Here is a 19,371-nt window from a genome sequence, read left to right on the forward strand (position 1 = left end):
TGATGCCACTGTGCACTAAATTAGGACTGAAGCAGTGTACTTTTCTTTTGGTTTCTCCTCCTTTGAAAACAGAGGAGGGAGAAGAAAGGTACTGGTGGGGCAGTAGTTACATTTCCTTTTATTTTTTAAAAAATAAGATAGAACTTGACAGGTAGTTTGGCAGGGGAACTGAGGGGCATCATAAAAGATGCAGCTACTTACATTGCTTCTTAATTTGCTAAGCATTCAGGTACTCAGAACTGTACTACTAAAGTTGATAGTTTCATCTAAAGCACTTAGAAAATATTTTGGTCTCTTGTGTTTCTCTTTGTTGACTGCATCTATGTAAATTTGAACTTTTTGCTGCAAATAAAAACTACAATCATCAAGTAGTCCTGTAAGTCAGTATTACACAGAATCACAGAATCACTTAGGTTGGAAAAGACCTGCAAAATCAAGTCCAACCTTAAACCAAATACCACCTTGTCAACTGGACCACAGCCCTAAGTACCACGTACATCTGTGTCTTGAACATCTCCAGGGATGCTGAACTCACCACATCCCTGGCTGGCCCATTCCAATGCTTAGCAACCCTTTCAGAGAAGAAGTTAGTCCTGATTTCCATCCTGAACCTCCCATGGCACAGCTTGGGGCCCTTTCCAGTCATCCTGTCACTGGCTGCCTGGGAGAATTCCCCAGTGCCCACCTGCTGCCTTTGGGCAGTCGTAGAGATTGATGGGGTCACGCCTGGGCCTCCCTTTGTCCAGGCTAAACCCCAGCCTCCTCAACAGCTCCAGTCTGACTTGTGCTCCAGACCCTTCTTCAGCTCTGTTGCCATTTTCTGGACATACTCCAGCACCTCCATGCCCTTTTGCCCAGAGCAGATTTCCAGTCACTCTTCCCAAGCCTGGAGCATTGCCCTAGCTCAGCAGGCCATAAGGGAGATAAATGAGCTCTGAGCACAGCCCAAGTTCTTGGTTGATTATTTGCAGATGATGTTCCCATTATATATTTTTAAGCTTTCTGCTTTACTCCCTAGCCTTTTTGATAAATAATGATAGGTAAATTTTTAGTATTCTTTGCAGGAGGATGGCTGTTCAGAAAGGTCATGCATATGCTTGAGTGTAGAGCTTGGTATGAATTTTCTCATGCAAATAGTAATTTCACAAATAACTCCTTTAAAGGGAAACAATATGGTCTGAACTGCTAGTGAACTGGATTCACTGGATGGATAAAGAGTTGTTTTGTTCCATTTCTCTCATCTTCCTCTACTATTAAACTTAGCTTTTTTTTTTAAAAGATCCTTTAAATTATGTTATTTGTCAGTTTTATTGCAACTGCATCTAATACTGCTTTGGAAGAAGAAAAAAAGAAGAAAAAAAACTTTCTGGAAATAATTTTCCTTTTTTTTTCCTTTGATTTACGAAAGCTAATTTTAATTGTGATCATTGTTCTTCATGAGCAATTACATCTTGTATCATGAACCTGATCTTACTGCACTGGGTAAAATAACTGCATTTTCTATATACTCAAGAAATTGTGCAGAAGTATTTTTTGCCAGTAGGTGACATTCTTAAAACATGTTAATTTCCTAGTGCCCATGTTTCCTATTCAGGATGTCAGTAACCTGATTGAAATCCGAAATTTCTAAGGTCGTCTAAGAGATGAAAAGGAATGTATGTCTCACACATGCAAAAAGCATGTCCTAAATTTCTGTGATTGTACTTAGGTGTGTGTGTAAATTTGCTAGTGGAGCTTGGTTAGCATAATGTGCATGTGGTGTATTTACTTTTTAAATCAAAGCATATCATTAATTTAAAATATTTTTGCAAACCAGGAAAAAAAAATACATACAATTTTCTTTCTTTCAAGAAATAACATATTTCAACAACCAAAGGGGTTTTGTAAAAGAATGGCCTGGGAGCATGTTAGGACAATTATATGATGTTTAAACATCATATTTTTTAAGGCTTCTATTCATACATCACTGGTGTGGAGTACTTTATTCCTCCTTTCATTGAAGGGAAATTCAGGGATGGGAGCTACCGTAGTGTGGGATCTTGAATGCACTTCACAGGCTTTGCAATTAAGCCATGTCTTTAAGTCCTTAAGTAAATTAAGAGATCTATGTGATTTATCAGTATAATGGATGATGTTGGTGTTAAAATTCAGTCCAAAATTCCAAGTTCTTTAGTAGGATTAGTCCCTAATCCACTGATTACTTGTCTTCAAAATATACATTCTTCATATTTCTCTTTCACTAATTTCTTCTTGAAGTAAATAATAATGCCCATGACAACACATCTGTTACAGGAATCATGCAATGAAAAGGTTAAGACTGCACCAAATAAAGCTAATGAACTTTAACTGCAACGACAGTCACTCAGTTTATATATATACTTGTATGTTCCCATTCACAGAGTCATAACAAAAAAAGTACATACTTCTGTAAATATAATTTAAATTGAGCAGCTAATGTTGCAGTTATCATATTTGGCATTGTTACATTGAAAATGTAACATATTGAAAATAAATACATATTGAAAGTAAATACTTAATATTTGAAAAATTTAAAAGGTTTGTTTTATGAAGTGTCGTCTTTTGTGAATTATGAAACTGAACTGTGAGGAGTATTGGATAGTGTACTCTAGTAAACACTCCTCAAATGGAATGCTGCATCTTTCTTTTTGTGTGTTTTGGAAGCTGTGTGATTTGAATTTCTCTAGAGGTCCAAATAATAGCCCAGGTAGAGCAGAATTTGTTAAATAAAACCTCAAATGTAGCATGAAATAGAAGCAGTAGTTCTGAACTAGTTGGAAGGCATTTTAGCTGGAATGTGTGGCTGGTGACTGTGGATAAAAGACAATGCAGACATGCTTTTCTGTTAAATCTTTATTCCATATGCTTTAAAATAATAACAAATCTGTGGGTTTAGATGTACATGTCATGTAAACAAATGCCAGGCTCTTCTCCAAAGCAGTGATACTCGTCCTTGCAGATGCCTCACTGTCCTGTACTAGTTATCTTTTTTACAATCATCATAAACTCATCAAAGCTGACAGATCCATCCTTATTTTTGTCCAACGATTTAATTATGTTATCAAGTGAGAATTGATCCTGTTTTCATAAGACAAGAATTAAAGAAAAAAAAGAGAATGAAATGATTAGATCACCATGAGCATTTTCCTATGAAGCACGTTGCCAAGAAATGATGCAGTCAATAACAGTCAGTGTTACTTGAAGGTGTTACTGGTGGTGTTGTATTTACTGGTTTGACTGGTTAAACTAGTAGGACAGTGTCTGCTTTTGCCTGCCAAAAATGTTAACAAAGATGTATAAATATTTGAGAAAGATGAAGTATTACTCAGATGGGTTACTTCGTTCTTCTGGGTAAATTTGGAATCTGGGAAATGGAACAGGTGAAATAGCTGCAGCAGGTGCATAATCACCAGTAAAAATTAATTAGCATATGACCTACTCCTTTTTTCGACACTAAATTTGGCCCTGTATGCACGTTTTGAAAAAATATTGTTACTTTCTTTATGCTTTGGGCCAGGATCTGAGGGTCTCTTTCCCTCTCCCTTCTCCCTCCTTAGTAGGAATACTGTATTCACTGCTAAAAACTTTTTGCTAATGTAATACATTTAGCTTCTAATACATTATTAGCTTCTTTTATTTGTTATGTCTGGTAAGAGTGCATGTAGCATCCTGATGCAGTGGATATTCTGATAACAACCCTGATCAGGCTAATTAAATAATGTAAACCAAATTTGGAGTTATAATTTAAATTCATAAAATGTTTTCTTTTGTTCATACCCTGGATCTCTGCATGTTTTATAATGACCTGTTATATTTTGATATTGATTTATTGTGGTGTCATAAATATTTGGAAACAGACTTGTTGCTTGAAAATGTCTGAGGTCCAGACAGAAAACATCAATATTGCTTTTTCTGAACAGTTCCATTTCCACATAGCTGGGAAAATCTGTATGATGTTGAATTGTCTTCAGTGTTACAGAAAGCATTATATTTCTGAATTTGCCATCACATTCCTGTTAATTTTTGACAATCAATTTCTAAGCTGTCTTTTAAGAGAAAGAAAAAACCCTTTGTGTTTTATTGGGTTTTCTGGGGAGCCTGTTGTTAATAAGCCATCTCATGTTAATTGAACTTACTAAACTGGATTACTGTAGTTCTCAAAATACTGTTTTTCAATGGGAGTGCCACTTATTTCAGACCTTCAGCAGAAATTGCTTTTGTGAGATATCCGAAACACAGTATTTAAAGATTAGTCTAGCAGAAAAATCTAAATTGACTCCTAATGCAATTCAGGAAAGATTTGGCAGAGAATATATATAAAATGAGAGAATATATATAAAATCAGAACAGAGATTTTTTTTTCTAGCTACAGGAAATAGGTATTTCTCTCTCCAGCTTGGTGGCATCTCTTTTCTTTACTTGGCATCGTTCTGCAATGGCAAAACTTCTTTTATTATGTGATGGTGGTAATTTAACCTAGATAGAAAATGGCTGAAGTCTCTTGCTTTTAAATGTGTTCTACTATTTTACTCTGTTTATAGATTTTTTCTATATATTTTATAGATTCAAGATTAATTATTTAGATTGAAATGAAAAATATTTTATAAGATTCAGATACAATATTTCAGATTGCATTAAAAAAAACCAAACCCAAACAGAACAGCTCTTAGATTTTTTTTTGCATTTGATTTCATAGGACTTTGTATTAACTCTGTGCTCAAATATCTGTTGGAAGCTACTGTTACCCATGTAAATGAAGTTTTATAAGCCAAACCTTATTTAAGAATTATGGATTTAGTGAAACAATTTGGACACAGTAATCTGCCCTGAACATCATTGACTCTATTTCCTTTTTCTCATACATTCCATAGAAGCACAGTGAATAGAATGAGAGTGAAACTTACCTTCAGGTACTGTGCAAATTGATTCTGAAGCAGACTCTTCAGCCCACCAATGGACAGGGCACTGGTGCTGCCCTCCTGTAAAGCATACTGAGTAAAATACTTCAGGAGGTTTTCGTTGAGTAAATGTTCCATGTTTCTCAGATGTTGTCTTGAAGAATAACTGCAAACAGAACAGACAACAACAATCACAATTTGAAATATATCTGACACTCTTCATTGTTTAATTAACCATTTAATGAACAATACTTAACCTACATGAAAAGAGTTGAGTTTTTTTCTCTGTAAAATTGATCAACTTTCCCAAGAAAGGAAATTGTCTAAGTTAGGTTTAAGGGTTTGAAAGACCCAATATATTTAGGTTATGCTTACCTCACCGAGAACCCGGAGCTTTCAGATGTGCAGCAGTGAGAGTCTCAGATTGGGACAACCTTTATAGTTGCATGCTCCACCCTAATTATGAAACTGGCATGTGTCATTGAGTCAGTGCACTAGTTATTGTGTTTTCAGTAGTCAAAGGAATAGGACACTTCAGTAGTAGAAATGAGTAATATTTTTTTATCTCTGAAATATGTCATCATCCTCCACTGCACTTGGTGTATATTTATTTGGTCTTTATGGGTGATACTGGAGAGGTTTTCTTGCTTGAATTTGTGTATTCTTCACTTCAAGATGAAGTACACTCAGAGAAGTGTGGAAAAGACTCCTATGGCAATGTGTATAGCATTTGTTATTATAGTGGTCTTTTGGAAAATGGCAAATATAAGGGGTTTTTAAACCTACCCAGATATGCAAATGAAATATTAAGAAGCTACTCACTCTTTGTGTGAGTAGTTAATCACACTTCTCCACATTTTGTGCTATTTCTTAGCACAGGAAAAAGATGAAGTTCATTTTGGAATAAAATATTGGTTGCTAGTGTTAAGAAACAAAACATAGCATGATGTGAATGGTAGAAAATGGAAGTGTTCTAAATGAGAAAGTTGAATGTGAGGTTCTGAAAAACACTCCCTTCTTGGGAACACCTTTATAACTGACTGTTGTGTTCTGCAGGTTCTGAATGTTCCATTCTGAATGTTCTAATGGTTTTATCATGTTCCATTGATAGTCTGTGGGACATCCTGGAGCTGATAATCAGCCTGTGGTTGATGCTTCATGACCCAACACTGTTTATTTTGCAACTGCTGAGTTGCTGGCTCTGGCTGTGGTTTCTTCTTGTGGTTTCTAATCTGCCTGCATTCTGTTGTCTTTTTTTTTTTTGGTGCTTGACTTCAGACCCACTGACTAGATTTTTCGCCTTGTCCATCACTTTTTCAGAATCAGTTGTCATTTCATCATTTATAACTCTAAACAAAGAACTTTGTGGTTCTGTAGGACATGGATGGGGCAGAAGGGATGTTTTTGGAACTGCAGCTGTTTGGGTGTAGGATTCCATAACAGGTAAGTAGGAGGTTTCCTGAGAAAACCAAGCAAACTTTGGTAGATGAATTATGTAGATACACACCTTGCATTAGCAGCCCATTTGAGTGTGCTTGCACTCACTTCCAAGTGTCAGGAGAGTATTATAAGAGTCCCTAGAGATCATATAGCTAATGATTTCCTTTTCCCTGGAGTGGGGTTATCAATATTTATACTGGATGTCTGCTCAACTTATTAAGTGCCTTAATAACGGGGCATCTACAGCCTCCTTATCTGGTCTATTCCTTTTGGGTTTTGTTAGAGTGTATTACTGTGTGTCCACAAGCCTTGCTGCACTCAAGCCCTTTGATTCTCCTGTCTCAGTAGATAGGCAGAACAGACATCTTCCTTCTTAAAATGGCCTTTGACATCAGTGAAATTCCCTGTCTTCCTTTTTTTTTTTTAAATCAGAAATCTTTGCTAGTTTAGTGTTCCTTTGTGAGTCCAGCTACTTAGTTTTAGTAATTTCTTCTTGACTTTCTTCAGTTGTTTCCCATTCTGCTTGAGATGCCATGTCCAGAGTTGTGCCACTTGTTCCCCTCTCTGGGTGGTGTTGCAGATTTAAATAGTTCCAGAGGCATTTGGCAGATGAGGACAATCTCTGTGTTATTTTACAGGAAAGTGTCCAGCTACAGAGTTTTAACAGTGGAAGACTTGTCAAGTTCCTTGACACTTAATTTCAAGATTGTGGAGAGCACAAATACAGTGATTTAAAATTCAGTGCAAAAGCTTGGCATTGGCTTGGAATTCACAGAACTGGGGCAAGGCATCCCCCAGTATCTGTCCAGTCCAGCTGAGGGACAAAGCTGGAATTGCTTTTTGGCTCTACAGAAATTCAGGAGCTGCTGCTGTCTATACTAACAGAACCTCTCCTGCTGCTATGGGATTTGGGAGTAGCAGTGCAAGCAAGCATGGGGCTCGTGGCCTGGAATGCATTGTATGGGTTAGGGTGAGTCCCACACACCAAACTGGGGCATGAACTCCATGGTTGTTCATGACAATAAGATAATGATAAGTCCTTTTGTCTTCTTTTTCTTTCTGCCAACAAAATGAAAAAGAAATATCTGCTTCTTTCTCCTTACATCCTATTTTCCACCTTTGGTAGGTGGTCAAATTTTAGTAGTATTGTGTGACTGGCTAATCTGCTAAGGCTTCAGTTCCACACCTGCTAATTCCTCCCTGCAGCTCCTGTCTGGTGGCCTCACCATCCTCGCTGCTTTATCCCTTTTGGAAGCAGTGTTGGGAAGCTGGTGTGCCTGATCTGAATTGTTGACATTACAGTATTTACCAGATTTGTTTTAAGTAGTCAAATGACTTGTCTTTGTACCTAAGGCACCTCCCTGAGTACAGAATGGAGTAGTAAGATGCTTAGTGATATGGAAAAGCTGCATTTTGAGGGATCACAACTCGGAATTCAGCACATTAGCCTTGTTAATTTACTGAGAGTTCATTAAAGAACACCACCTAATTGCAAAATAGCATAACCAGTTTTACTGAAACATCTTCCTGGGAAAGTGAGACCAAGGTCTGGAAATGTGGGTGATTTCCTCAAGAGTTGTGTGCCAAATCTGGGGGTGAATCCAGTGTTCTCAGATCAGCTCTGTTCACAAGGCACTGTTATCTGTGAGGCTGTTTGAATGAGAGAATGGCAGAACTGGGATTTGCAGTTTGATCTCCCGACTCTTTGTCCTCCTCCAGTAGTTTGTGTGGCATCTCTGAACTCTGGAATCAGCCACAGAACTCAGTTTGACAGGCCCCAGTACTCTGTCTTTTCCAGAAGTGTCTCCTTGTAGGACTTAAGTGTTGTTCTGAAATACATCCACCTTACCCAGCACAGCCCAGCAATGGCAGAATGATATCCAGGTGGAAGGAATTCTGGTTGCTCACTAAGAATCTGAGCAAAAGTAGGGGAAGATAATATGTTACTGTTGCTGCCCTGATGATGTGTGACTAGCAGATATCAGCATTTATCTGGACTAAAGAGCAGCACTTGAAGCTTTGATGTCTGTGCAAGCTGACATCAGTGTAGAAGCAGCAATCCAACTTTGGTTCCAGGGCCTTGCTGCTCTTTCTTGCAGGTATGAAAATACATAATTCCTGCAGTTTCTGGCATAATTCACTTGGGTTTGCCCTGTTCTACAGAAGTCATTGTAAGCACAGTACCCGTTTGGAATTGACATTTTTATTTTAGCTTAGATACAAAGCCATTAGCAATGGCTAATGCATGTCCCTGTGGTGGCGGTGTGTCATTTTCTTTCAGAGTGTACACATTCAGTATTCACTCAAAACTGGCTACTGGTGAATATTTCCCCAGTAAACTGGCTTGTTGGCATATTTGGAGGAAGCAGTTCCAGTCACATTGGAGAGTAAGGGAGCACAAGCTGCAGGGATGGCTGAAGTCTGGGTGCCACCAAAGTGGTAGGAGGGGTGAAGTTTACAGCATCACAGTCATGTGCATTTAATGATGGATTCAGTGGGATGGTAATCCAGGTGTTGTCTCTTTTGCCCTTGTCACATCCTTCCTGCCACCACTGATGGCTGAATGTTATGTGATTCTGTGCTCTTTGCTTACCTTAAGGTGATGGACAATAAATTGGGTTGGTCTGCAAGTGGGTTTCTATGCCATTCATTGACAGTGTTGGAAGGGACAGGGCACCCTCCACAGGGGTGGGGCTGTCACCTGAGGGCAGTGACTATCTCAAATCATCCTGTTTAATCCCCTGGTGATGGGTTAACGCCCTAACCCTCCAGTATTTTTCCACCTTCTTTGGTGTATTTTATTGTAGCAGCACCAGGCTTGCTTGTATGTAAACCCAGCTACTTTAAGCAATTTCAGGAATCTCTGTGAGGCTTATTTCACAGCCTAGCCAGAGTACTGAAATGTCTGCTGTCAAAATGAAGTTTGCTGCAATGGAGAACATACCTTTGTGGATGTTGAACACTTGTAAAAAAGAGCAGGAAGCGGCTTTGTGCTTAGTGTCCACTCACTTATTTCTACTTACATAGTGCTTGTGCATCATCTCAGGCTTACAGACATCCATCACTGGAACAAAGAAAGCCCTTTGTTAACTTTGCTTGTTTTTTGTAGCAGAAAGAGATGGGAGATGTGGGAGAAAAATGATGGGACAATTAAAGTAAATTGGGATGGACTGGGGACTCTGTGGAACGTATGAGTCCTATGTGATTTGCAAAGAAATCTTGCAAGGTGTCAAGTTTTGATTTCTTGTTGTGTAAAAAGGCAGAGCAGAAATTGTGTAGAACTAGTGCTGGTATAAAGAATGTATGTGTGCCTCTGCCTCTGTAAATTACCAATCCCCATGCTGCATCTGAAGTTAAATATGGGATGCATTGTGCTGTAGATAATTTGCGAATAATGAAATCCATGGAGGTGCAGATGGCTGCTGCTACCATGGTGTGAGTTCATTTCAGCTCTAAGGGCTTTGGTGAGTTTGCAGAGTCAGTCCCACAGCTTTAGGCGCTCATCTTCAGGCATTCTTGACCTGTCTACAGAAAGGAACGGGCTTTAAAGTTGGGATACTGAGAGCCAGTGTAACCCATGGGAAATTTTTCCAAGATATGGGGTGCTGGCAGATGTGGGAAATAGCTCTGTAGTGCAAATAGGGGGGTTGTGATAGAACATTTCAGTGTTGTCACTTGGTTTTTACTGTTAGCCTAGGAGAAGACAAAGGACTGACTGAGAGAAAAGGAACATTCAGTGAACAAACTTTCTGAAAAAGATCGAATAATTATGGGTGAGAAGTTCAGCAAACTGCACTGCAGCCATTGTAGAGAACATGGCATTGCTTTGAGGGATGGAATTGTTAGATGGAAGTTGGGGATGAGTTGTAAAATCCTTTATGTGTCACAGGTGATGCATTCCCTATGTTAAAATTGTCATTGTTTGTAAAACCTGTAGTGGTGACGTGTAAAAGGGTTGTCTCATCTCACAAATTAAACTTGAGCTATATGGGTTATCCTGACAAGAGTCTCTTGCAGGCCCTCCCTTGTGACATACACCTAATGAGATGTTGAAGGTGTCTCCCTAAACAGGACGGGGTGTGACTGCTGCAGGGATGAATTATTTAATAAGATGCATTGTTTGTAGTCAGCTTTAAATTGGTGATGTGTTATTCATTGTAACTATATGTGTCAGCTGTTACTGTCATATGTACACATCTGGCAGACTAATTTATTACTGAAACTCCCTGTGATGTAGATATTCTATATTGCACAAGATAGTTTTGAGGGAGAATGTGTTTCAATAAGAGGTTTTATCCTTCCATTTGTGAACCTTGACTCGTGCAGCTGTGCAGTCTGGTTGTTAGTGCCACAGCTGAAATTTACAGTTATGTAGCCACTAAAACCCTTTATCTTCTTTGTTGCATACTAACTCAGATTTGTTTTTTGAAATTCTTTAGAGTGATCAAAAATGTGTAAATCTCCATTCCAGCAAAGCATATATGCATTTATGGAGGAGTGGCTTTGGTTGAATTTCAGGTAGAGCAAAGTAACTATAAGTACAATAATGCTGTACAAGAGGCACTAGTGAGTTTATTTCTCTGGTGAGATGAAGTCTTTTCTCAGCTGCCCTTTGACACTGGAGATAACTGGAGTCTCTAGATGTCACATCTGTATCTAAAAACCTTTCTTAATCCTGAAGAAAAAATCGATGAGGGGAGTTGGAATCAAGTTTGTAGCTCATTTTCAGAGCATTGTTGTTGCTCTCAGCAGTGCAAACCTGATGGACTGTTCAAAAGAGGTCTAGAGGTGCATCTAATAAGACAAATGGGCACCTAATTTAGGGATTATATCACATTGAGATGCTTGATCTCAAAAGAGGAAATGTACCACTAAGAAACTCCCTTGCCCAGCATATTTTTTATCTAAAAATAATTATAATCTGTTTTCATGCAAGTCTAGGACTACTGTCTGTCAATGTAATAATCCTACTGGTGAGTAAGAAATGTCATATCTGCTTGTCTTGATCCTGGAAGGGTGAATCCATTTTGTATTCTTAGAATTTATTGAAAATGACTTGACAGACAGGAGTCTGATACCATATGAGTTTGTGTGGCTTTCTTATAAAGCCTGCAGCTTGAGATGATGGTGAGGTGATAGGTGTGGTGTGGTGACATGATAGGATCCTCTTGACTCACTTTGTGTGCATGTGGGATTGGGTTCTGGGTTCTCTAAAACAGTTCTGGCTTTTCTTTTAAAGAACAGAAGCTGGGAGCAGGAGTGTTCTGGTGTTTTCCCCCCTTGAACCAGTGTGCACTCTTCTGTGGATGCACACTGAGCAGGGACAGGGGGCTCTAAGCAGTCAACCATGTTCAAGCCCCTATCAATCAGTGACTGAGGTCTTTTATCAGAATTGTGCTGCAGTGACCCTTTAGGCCCCTGGGGCCCAGCTGGAACTGTGCTGACTTTGCTGCTGAAGTGGAAGGAAATTGTTGAGGTAGTGCCAAAATACTGAGCTGAAGGTGCTTGTGCTAGATAATGACCACCTACATTCTGCCAGGAAAAGGTAAGTGTGGAGAAAACAGCAGCAAACATGAGAGGTGCCCTTAGGCAGAAATAAATGGAGGTAATTTTTTGGTAGAAACTTCTGATTCTCTTCAATTTCTTCCCCTTCAGCACTGTGTATCTGGATGGTCAGCCTTGCTGGCCTGATCAGACTCAGCAGTACAAAATGCAGAGGCAGAGGAATAAATAGAACAGTGGTAAGAACTTTGGAGCTCTCTCTTTGATTTGGAGAAAGAGATGCTTATATGCACCAGTAGAGCTCCAGAAGTTACTAGTTCTCAGTGAGAAGACTGCAAGTGAGCCATGCTTTGTAAAATCAGATTATTAGTGGTATTATGGGGTATGTTTCATTACCAATGGGAAGCATAACAAAAATGATGCTACAAAGTAATGGCTTTACCTTTGGCATAGAAATCCCTCATCTTGTTAGCATTTTGATGTATTAATGTCTAGATAGAATAGATATTGCTAAATTATTGCTAAATTATTTTCAAAGGAAAACTGTCAAAATTGGCATTAGTAACTTTCAGGTCTCTCTGAAAGGTTAATGGAAATTTAGGACAATGGAAGCAAGAAGCTCCTAGAAAATTCTCCCCTTATCCTCTATTTTGACCAAGTAAGAGTGGACATGAGGGAAAATCAATGAATTTAGAGGGACTAATGAGGCCTATGAGAAGAGTAGCAGTTGTCTAACAAACAGTATAGAGCAATCAGTTTTCTAACTATTTTGTATGTGATTATGGCCTATTGAAAGAAATTAAGCTGTTGCTATTTACAGAAATTGTAGTTAAGATAGGATAGTGCTTGTACACCTGGCTTAATTTTAGATTATCTAATTACTCAATTTGAATATTAAATCAAAACCAAATTATTAAATCAAAACCAAATTATTCTAGGTTCAAGAAGTAACTGGAGTAGTAGTTTGGATTTTCTCAGTTTAGACAAGTGCATCATATTTAAACATCTGTAAACCAGAGCTTTGAAGAAGTAGATTTGCATTTTGTAAGCTGAAATGAACAATTATCCAACTCAGCCATAACTTGCTTCTTAGCTGTGCTAGTGAGGAAACGAACTATCAATTAAGTTGAATTTTCCTTAAAGGCAGTTTAATTTATTTTGGGTTAGTGACTAGTCTTCCCTTCAACACAAAAGGACTTGCTTTTTTTGGTTTTTTTTGTTTTTTTTGTTTTTTTTTTTTTTTTTTCCTGTAATACACAGGAGTTCACAGCTAAGCTATAACAAAATGTAGCTTTAAGTAATTTCTTAGGATTCAGAATCAAGAGTGGAGTGAATTTTATAAGAAAGTTTTAAGTGTCTTTAGCTTGTGAGGCAGTGCACCAGATGCCATATAGAGCTCAGCCTTAAGGCTGGCGCCAGTTTGGAGCAGAGCTGTGTAACCCAAGATGCCTGTGCATGCTATGCTGAAACATCAAAAAAGGAAAACATTGCTTTTCTTCTGAGACATTTTTCCCAGACATTGGTTATCCTCTGAGAGAAGTCCGTTTTTCCCAGCACCTCTGAACAGTCACCTTCCATTGCCCATTGGATCCTAGTATTAAGTATCTAGCTGTGAAGAATCTGGAATTATAAATTTGAAAAAAATGAAAATATATGTCTAAAACCACTTGGTGATTATTGCATTGCCACTGAAAGATAATACAGATTTATTAGCTGTGGCTTCCATTGGCATTGTCATTTGGCCTGGCTAATTAGGGGGAGCCTGTGTAGGCATCAGAGACATAACTTGCCATGAAACTCTTAACTTTGGTCTTCATTGATGAGAAGGAACTTGCCCAAGAGCCTGGGAAAACCACCAAAACCTCATTATTGCTGAAGCTGTAAAATGAAAAATTAGTTTTGACAAATCACAGCAGACATGCTACGCCTGCAAACGACACAGATCAGCGACTGTACTTTCTTGCACAGCTTGACTTTGTGTACAACTTTTTTGTCTTGTGGCAAAGAAATATTCTAATCTTTCTCAGGATAATCCATTTTAAGTAATGATAAATAGAGTTCTTGCAAGGTTTGTGTTATCTTGCTGTTTCTCTCACTGTGAATCTGGAATTGTAAGTGAGACTATAAAGAAACAGTATGAATTAACTAATACAAAGTAAATTACCATTTTAGAGATTTAGTATCATTAATACCATTATGTGGTGAATATATTTATATTATCACCTTCTCAGTCAACTTAATTAATTTTTACCTGCTTTTTCTGAGCCGAATCTTAAGTAATGAGACATTTTAATATCTCTCTTCTTGGAGAAATAAGACAGCCAGTAATTAAGCAAACAACTGAAAAAGTTTCTAAAAAGAATTTTTTCAGTGAACTTATTTTCTTCATTCCACCACATACTTGCAAACTCAGCAAAATGTGGAGGTCACGTGACAAATAGCACTGAGAGGACCTTTACTTTAGATAAGGAATTAAAAGGAGAGAACCCTGCTTTCCTCTGGAGACCCAAATTGAGCTGATGAAATACATTTGTGGCTAAGCACACCTGTAATTATTTCACAGGAAGGCAATGTGTGTGGTGCTCTACAGTGCATGTTATGGTATCACCTTTAACAAGGGCACACTGGGTCAGGCCACGGCTCCATCCAGGCCAAAGGCCCCTTGGCCAGACTTCTCCTGTCTCTCCCTTTACAAAATCTTTGTTGTCAGTGTCCCAACCTGTTATAGCTGCCCAGGTGCTCTGTACTTCTACATTTTTGTTAAAGCTTCAGCTGCATTGCCTGGCATGGCCATCAGGTTGTTCAGACCCTGGGTCTCTCTATCTCCATGAGGCATTTGCCACTTGGCTGGGTGACAAGGCTGCTGGGAAGTTATTCCCCACAGGTATTGGATCAGCTGTTTCACCCTTCAGTCTCTTCAAAATTGAATGAGTACCACCTGTTTTCAGTGATTTTTTGCTGTCTATTTTGTCTGGTTTGTAACCACTTCTTTTAACACTTCAATTTGAGAGTTTCCCCTGAAAATGGATTTAAGCTTGGCAATGTCTTTCAACTGCTTGACACTGCACACAAGCCGAATGCTCATGTTTTTTCTGCCATGGTCATTGTTCTGTGTATGAGTTTTATTTTATCTTTTAGTCCTGATATTTGATTAACTTCACAATGCCATTTTTCTCCTTAAATGAAAATGAATAAAAACAATTGACTCTCAGTTACTGATGCCTTTTACAAGGTTCTTCTTAAATATTTGGGGGATGGGGTAAATTATTTGGTATTTATATATGTATAAACTTAAGGGTATTTGTGTTTCTTCATTTAGACATTTAGTTTATGTGAAGAATGCCTTCTTGATGTTAATGAACTCCCACCTTTTTCCTTTCTTAAAATTTTCTTCAAAAGAAAGCATTTTTCTAAGTAGAAATGCATGCTGGATTATCAAAAAAGCTTTGCCCTTTCCAGTACTTACAAAAGGAATTATGTGTAACTAATTGTAAATCAAATAGGGAAATTTGTGCTGTGTACAAAACATTTTTCTGGATGAAGTGGATGTAGGTGAGTGTCTGTCAGGGTTTGATTTAATAAGCAGAGAACATTTTATTTAATGGAGAACCGTGTGCCTGAGTCTGCATGGGTAATGCTGCAATATATTGTGTGTCACTTCAGAATGAGCTGAGGATGCTCTGGGATGCTGTAGTGTTGACAAAGAATGGATGTTCAAGGGACATTCACAAAACTCCTTCTGTGCAGGTTAGGGCAGATCAGCACTGCTCACCTCATGGCTTAGATGAGCTTTTCAAGCTGCCACATGTTTTGGTGAGGTTCTCCAACTTGAATGTATTGGCTCCTGTCTGTGTTGTGGTCCCTACAGAGAGAAGCACTTGGGTGGTTCTCTTAAATTGTTTATCTAGAAGTTATGCAGCTGAAGTTATGTGAGGTGATTGTCACACATAGGGGAAACACTGTAACTAGGGAAGTAGTTCCTCACCATTGTTCTGTTTGGCAAGTCAATAATGTAAAGGGGAATTGTCCAGATCCCTTAATACTGTGACTATATTGCTTCGTATAACAATTCCAAAACATCTCCTCCACCCACTGCCTTAAAACAAGCTTGCAGAAATTGTGCATTAACAAAAGATCTAAAAATTAGGGAACATGAAATATTTTACCTTATATTCAATTTATATATTTACCTAATATTTAATTCCTTATTTTAATGTTCACAGATTCCTGCATAACTCAATAGATTACTGGGGTTCATACATTGAAAATGACATGAAATCTCCAATTTTATGAATGCCATTTCTGTAGACATTTCTCCCACTCAGATGAGGCACCAAGTGACATTAAGGCACTGGCCTTGTTAGAAGGTTATCTGGGAAGGTGTGGTTTCTGTATCCTTAGCTGCCTTGTTTCTAAAGTGTAGGAACAAGATTAGATATCACAGAAATCCTGGTTCTGCTAGGTGAAAAAAATTGTTAAATCTGCCTTATTTTTCCCATACCAAATGGAGGTAATGAAGCACACTTGCCTTTGTAAAGTGACTTGATACCTGCAGAGAAAGGTCTGTGCAGCAGCTGAGGAAGTCCACCCTTTTCCTAATAGCCTTTTATACACCCCAGTGTGAGAACTGGAGCTGAACATGTGCCTAGAAGTGCATGGGCAATGAAAAATAAAGGATTCAAATCAGTTGAATGGTTGTATTGGAGGGTGTGTTTTATTAGATGTGAGTGGCCTGTTCATTATGTTGTGAAGTATTTAATTTTTATTAAAACTAAAAAAAAAGCTATTAGCTGAAGTTTTCATTTTAGCGTAAAGTTTAGTTCATGGGGAGGGTCTGGTCTGCCCCCGGACCCCTCCTGTGAAGTTGATGTGATGGAGAAAAAAATAATGTGGAATATAAGAAAATGATGAAAGTTCCCCAAAAGGAAGACCTTTTTATTAATGAGGTTTTCTGTTTCCTTAATTCTGTATTTATTTGCTTCCCATCCTTCATTGTATGTGATAATGCAGTGTTCCATACTGGGGGGTTAGGCACTGAACAACAGAACTGCATTTGCAATGGATTTGACAGTGATGTGCTGTAGATCTGTGCTTTTAAACTAAAAGTTCTTTCTCGGGCTCTCTGTCTCTTCATTCTGCTGTTGGAGACTATCAGAGGTGCTGATGAAGGATAAAAATGATTTTTGTATGGGTGCCACTGGGAGACTTTGCCTTTGTGAGGTTGGCTGTTAGGTGCCTGTTGTGTGCCACTGTGGTGATGCAGCCTGGAGCTTTGGCTGTGTGGCAATGTCTTTTGGTTGCTCAGTAAACATTTGTAGCATTTGAGTAGATCACTGCATTATCTGCTGATTTAATCTGTACCTGGCCACCCACACTTTTCACAGAGGAACAATTCTGCTGGGTGTGTTCAGCTGATGTCATGCTAATGGAATGTCTGCTTGATCTGCACTAGTATAAAGTCAAATCTGTAAATGTTACTTTCTTAGAAACAATATTGGTATTTTTTTCTATAGGCTTTCACCATCTTGTTGCTAAATAAGAAGCAATGTGAAGATCCATTTCTCTTCCTCTCTGACCTTTTTTCTAGTGGTTCTCCATATGCATATTCACATCCTCTCTGCTCTCTCTTCTTACTTCCTCACAGGTAGCTCTTTCTTTGGGTTTATATTCTAAAAGTGTGTACCATGTCCATCCCTAAAAATGAAAATGAAGATTTGCAATTCTGGTTTTATGATCTGTTAGCAAGCAAGAACTGCACAGGCATGTCTGGACTGTCATGTTAACTCTGGGCCTTGTTATTGGAATGGGAGAGGAGTGATTACTGTTTGATGTACCTGGTGTGGGTGCAACTGGTCAAGCCACTTGTCCCTTTGAATGGTGTCTGAACCTACCCCCTGATTATACATTATAAACACAACTAAGGAAAGCAAATTCTAAAGAATTCTTGTCATTTCATGTTGAAGGGGATAGAGTTAACATGCTGGGGGAGAAGATCACAAGAAGTGCAGAATTAAATAATGATCTGAACAGTGATGTTTATTAGGTTTTTGGAGGAAGTAGGACAGACAAAATGAGACAGGAGGGATGCTGCTCAGAAGGAAAACATCATGGTTTCTACTTGAGGAAAAAAAAAAGTATTGTAGGTCATAAGTGTTTTATCAGAATAGAGTCTTCCAGAAAAGATGGTCTTTGGCCAACTGAAGCTTTTCTGAAATGGAAGCAGGAAGCTATTAAATGTAATGTAGATCATGTGCCTCAAAGCATCCCTGAAATGCCTGGCAGAGACAATCAAGGTAATTAATCTCTGCTATGATATAAATATGCAGCATTCCTTTTGGTTTTCTGAAGCTGAAAAGATGTTTACTGTTGTTGGATAGACAGTAATGGAAATACCAAAGTATTTACAAGATAATCTGTTTAAAGTCGTGTTGTAATTATCTCCCTATGCTGTCTTTTTTTCTAATATAGTTCACACTAGGAAACTATAGGATTTAGAAAATCCTAGAATTACAGTTCAGTTCCTTGATGAGCACTATATGATATCCAGCTCTTGCTTCAGTTTTTCCAGAATGAGAGGAGAAACATTATGATGTATGTGTGGGAGGGAGGATAAGGACTCAAGGAAATAATCTGCTGTTGAATTCATGGGGGAAAGAAAATCCCATTGCTTGTTGCTGGAGAGCTTTCCAGAAGAATAAATGTCGATACTGTATGCCTAACAAGATACCCAGCATTCATGTTCTCTATAATTTAGGAAAAGTTATAGACAGGAAAGACAGATATATCAGATGTACCAAATATGTCAAAGTACATGTGTTATTCTGGGCATCCAATGGAAGACAAGAGTAGTATTTAAAATTAGAATGATTGAGCCAGAGGCTTTCTGCCTAGATATTCCCTGTTAAAATATGTTTGTTCTGTTCTTAATCCATAAGATTAACATTACTAGAATTTCTCAAATTAGTAAATTAAGTGGAAGTACCACTAAGTAATGAAGTGGTCAGCTTCAGTTCTAGAGGGCCTTTCATTTTGTTTGCTTTGTTAAGGGGTGTAGGTTGTAGAGGTGAGGGAACTGGGATGACATTTAAACAGGAGTTAAATCAAACCAGAAGCTTTCAAAGAGGAAGAGAGAAGGAGGGCATTACAAAAATGCATGTCAAATATTTCAAGATCTCTACATGGTAGATATGAATCAATTTAAACAGTAAAAGTGATCCTGCATGCATTCCAATACCAGTTATTTGAGCTTGCAGTGTTCTTCCTGGTTGTGATCCTCTGTGAGATGCTGTTTCAAAATGAAAAAATGTAAATGAAGAACAGAATGAAGTGGAAGGTAGGAAGAAGCATGGCTCTACTGTTAATTAGTATGAGAGCTTCATCTATTTTCATTTCTACAAAGTTACAGCTTAGATGTAAAAGAACAGTTGAAAAGAAGATAGACTTGTGCCTGAGAAGAAATTTTTTCAATTAAAGGTTACAGTGGTGGGCACGAGCTGCCTGCTTTGTGTGGTTT

At 38.3% G+C, this 19,371-nt stretch overlaps 2 protein-coding genes across 3 annotated transcripts in view; one reads left to right on the forward strand and one right to left on the reverse strand.

Annotated features, from left to right (window-relative positions):
* CTPS2 (CTP synthase 2) overlaps positions 1–19,371 on the forward strand; it is a 59,107-nt gene that overhangs the window by 17,036 nt on the left and 22,700 nt on the right. The window lies entirely within an intron of this gene.
* On the reverse strand, positions 2,857–5,331 carry S100G (S100 calcium binding protein G). The gene is made up of 3 exons (XM_063150385.1): positions 5,292–5,331; positions 4,923–5,082; positions 2,857–3,096 (listed from the first exon to the last, which is right to left on the reverse strand). Exons 2-3 carry the CDS (start codon positions 5,052–5,054, stop codon positions 2,983–2,985), a joined length of 246 nt encoding a protein of 81 aa, XP_063006455.1. The 5' UTR covers positions 5,055–5,082; positions 5,292–5,331; the 3' UTR covers positions 2,857–2,982.

The sequence above is a fragment of the Melospiza melodia genome, chromosome 2, assembly GCF_035770615.1.
Source record: "Melospiza melodia melodia isolate bMelMel2 chromosome 2, bMelMel2.pri, whole genome shotgun sequence".
Lineage (NCBI taxonomy): Eukaryota > Metazoa > Chordata > Aves > Passeriformes > Passerellidae > Melospiza > Melospiza melodia.